General features: G+C 15.7%; 2 protein-coding genes across 2 annotated transcripts in view; both read right to left on the minus strand.

Annotated features, from left to right (window-relative positions):
* Positions 1–355, minus strand: part of PGSY75_1251300 (thymidylate kinase) — a gene marked incomplete at both ends in the record, with an annotated part of 2,043 nt that extends 1,688 nt beyond the window's left edge. Inside the window, 2 exons of the mRNA XM_018787067.1 lie at positions 88–170; positions 303–355. Of these exons, the coding sequence (XP_018640932.1) occupies positions 88–170; positions 303–355 (136 nt within the window). The remainder of the gene's footprint in view (positions 1–87; positions 171–302) is intronic.
* An 855-nt stretch (positions 356–1,210) lies between these two features.
* On the minus strand, positions 1,211–2,644 carry PGSY75_1251400 (hypothetical protein; the record flags this gene model as incomplete). Its single annotated transcript, XM_018787068.1, has 1 exon — positions 1,211–2,644. The coding sequence occupies one exon, from the start codon at positions 2,642–2,644 to the stop codon at positions 1,211–1,213; it is 1,434 nt and encodes a 477-aa protein (XP_018640933.1).
* Between the last annotated feature and the right edge of the window lie 111 nt (positions 2,645–2,755).

The raw sequence follows: 2,755 nt of genomic DNA on the forward strand, positions 1-2,755 counted from the left end.
AAAATATATAAAATAATAATGAAAAAAAAATGACATATATATATATATATATATATATATATTTATATATATTTTTTTTTTAAATACTTGGGAAATATAAATGCTGAACTTCAACATTATTTTTTTTTAAATATTCAACAAGTAGTTTTGATTGAGTAGATTTCCCAGATCTATAGAAAAAAAGAAAATAAAATTCTCATTTATTAGTACAAAATTATTTATATATATATGTATATTTTTTTTTTTTTTTTTTTTTTTTTTTTTTTTCTTGTGTGTAATTTTGAGAGTATATATTATCTTACCTATCTAAACCTTCAAAAACTATAAATTTTCCTTTTTTTTTATCATCAGTCATTTTGTTTTAAAAATTTTTATAACTAGTATATATATATATATATATATATATATTTATTTATTTATTGATTTATATCTATACATATATATTATATATATATTTATATGATATTTCGCATTGATGTAAAATATAAGTTAAAATATTAAATGAGAAAAAACAAAGGATCCTTTTTTTTTTTTTTTTTTTTTTTTAAAAAATAATAGAATAAATGTGCTTACATATAATTTGTTAGGATCGATTGAAAGACCTATGTTTCTTTCTAAATTGTTCGTAAGTTAAAAAAAAAAAAAGAAGTAAGAAAGAAAGAAAATAAAGAGTATTAAAATGTGTAATATATATATATATATATATATATATATATATTTTGCACATAAATATGTAAATAATATATACTTATATACAATATATATATATTATTCATCCTTTTTACTTTGTAATAATAAAATATAAATATATTTATATTAAAGAAAAAAAAAAAAAAAAAAAACCATACTAAATATTTAATTTAACATATTAAGTTTTATGTATAAGGAACCCTTTTCTTTCTTTTATTTTAATAATTTTTAGATATTATATTATATATATATATATATATATATATATATATGTATATATCTTTTTTGTGTTGATGCTTAATTATAATGTTAATTATTGTTTTACAAAAAAAAAAAAAAAGAAGAAGAAAAAAAAAAATTAAATGGAATAATATAAAATAAAATAAATATTATATATATATATATATATTTATGTGTGTTATATTTTGTAGACTCATAAATGTTTCCTTTGTATTTAATTTTATTTTATTTTATTTTATTTCATTTTATTTTTTTTTATTTCATTTAATTTCATTTCATTTCATATGGTAACCTTTATAATTTTTTGTGAGGGTATGTGAGTATTTTGCATGTTCGATTTATATATCCATGCCATAAGATTATATAATATATTTAATATAATATATAAAATGAGATAAGGTAAAATATAATATTTTAAAAGTATAAGAGGCCAATGTGGTTTTATATAATCATTATAAGAACTATATATATTTTCAAAAACTATAGGATTTACTATATGTTTAATATTTTGGTTGTTAGATAAATTTTTAATATTTGTATTATTTAGTTGATAGGATGATATATTATTTTTATATTTATTATATAACATTAGATATACTTCTTGTAATTCGTTATAAACTTGTTGAATAATATTAGAAGAACATACAATGAGTATATTTTTTTGTGTATGTGTGTTATTTTGTTGTTGTTGTTTATGTTGAAATATATTTTTTTCATTATTTAATAGAAAACACCAGATATTATGTACCATATATTTATATTTTTCTTCTATTAATATATCATAAGTTGGTTTTGAAATATATTTTAATCTTTCATTTAATAAGGGTAGAATATTTAATTTTTTAGAAATATCATGATATATAAAAGTTTCTTTATTATTGTCATATATTATATTAGGATGAATATCTATTTTTTTTTTCTTCATAATATAATTTATAAGTTCATCATTATTAAGTGTTTCATTTAAATCTAAATCATTTGGTGTATTAGTAATTTCATCTTTAGTTTCTGTTGGTATATAATAATTTTTATATAACTTAATAAATTCATTATATGAATAATGTCTTAAAGCTATTGATTCGATGCAATATGTAAAGAAGTTTCTATAAGATTTTGTATCATATAATAATTTAGAATCTAGTCTATTTTTTATTATATGTATATCTCTATCACATAAAAAAATATTTAATTTATTTTTTAAACATTCTTCGATTATAGGAATAAATTCATTTTTAAGAAAACCATTATGTATCCTAGGTAAATAAGAAAATTTATTATAACCATTATCATATATTTTATTATTATTATTATTATTATATATTTTATTATAATATAAATCATTTGTTTTGTTATACATATAATTATGTATATTATTATTTATATATACGTTTTGATATTTATCTTTTATAATATTATTTCCATGTTTAGAATGTAAAAATATATCACTATATATTTTATTTAATCTTTCTTTACATAATTCTAATAATATGTAATCCATTTTTATATTCTGAATCAAGTTACAGCAATCTTGCCCACTTGAAACATTACCATATATTTGACCATGCATAAGACCATAAATAATAAAATTATAATTACAAATATTCCACGTTTTTATATATTTTGATACATCTAATTCTTTATTTATATTTTCTTTCGTTACAGATGTATTAAAATATCGTTTTATAATCACATAATACAAACGACCTCTTTTCATTGTGTAAATAAAAAGTAATTATAAAAAGAGCAAAACGAAAAAATATATAAATAATAATATATGAATTAATATTATGTGTATAAAATTATATAATATTCAAAAAATGCATTC

Source organism: Plasmodium gaboni, chromosome 12, assembly GCF_001602025.1.
Source record: "Plasmodium gaboni strain SY75 chromosome 12, whole genome shotgun sequence".
NCBI classification, from domain to species: domain Eukaryota; phylum Apicomplexa; class Aconoidasida; order Haemosporida; family Plasmodiidae; genus Plasmodium; species Plasmodium gaboni.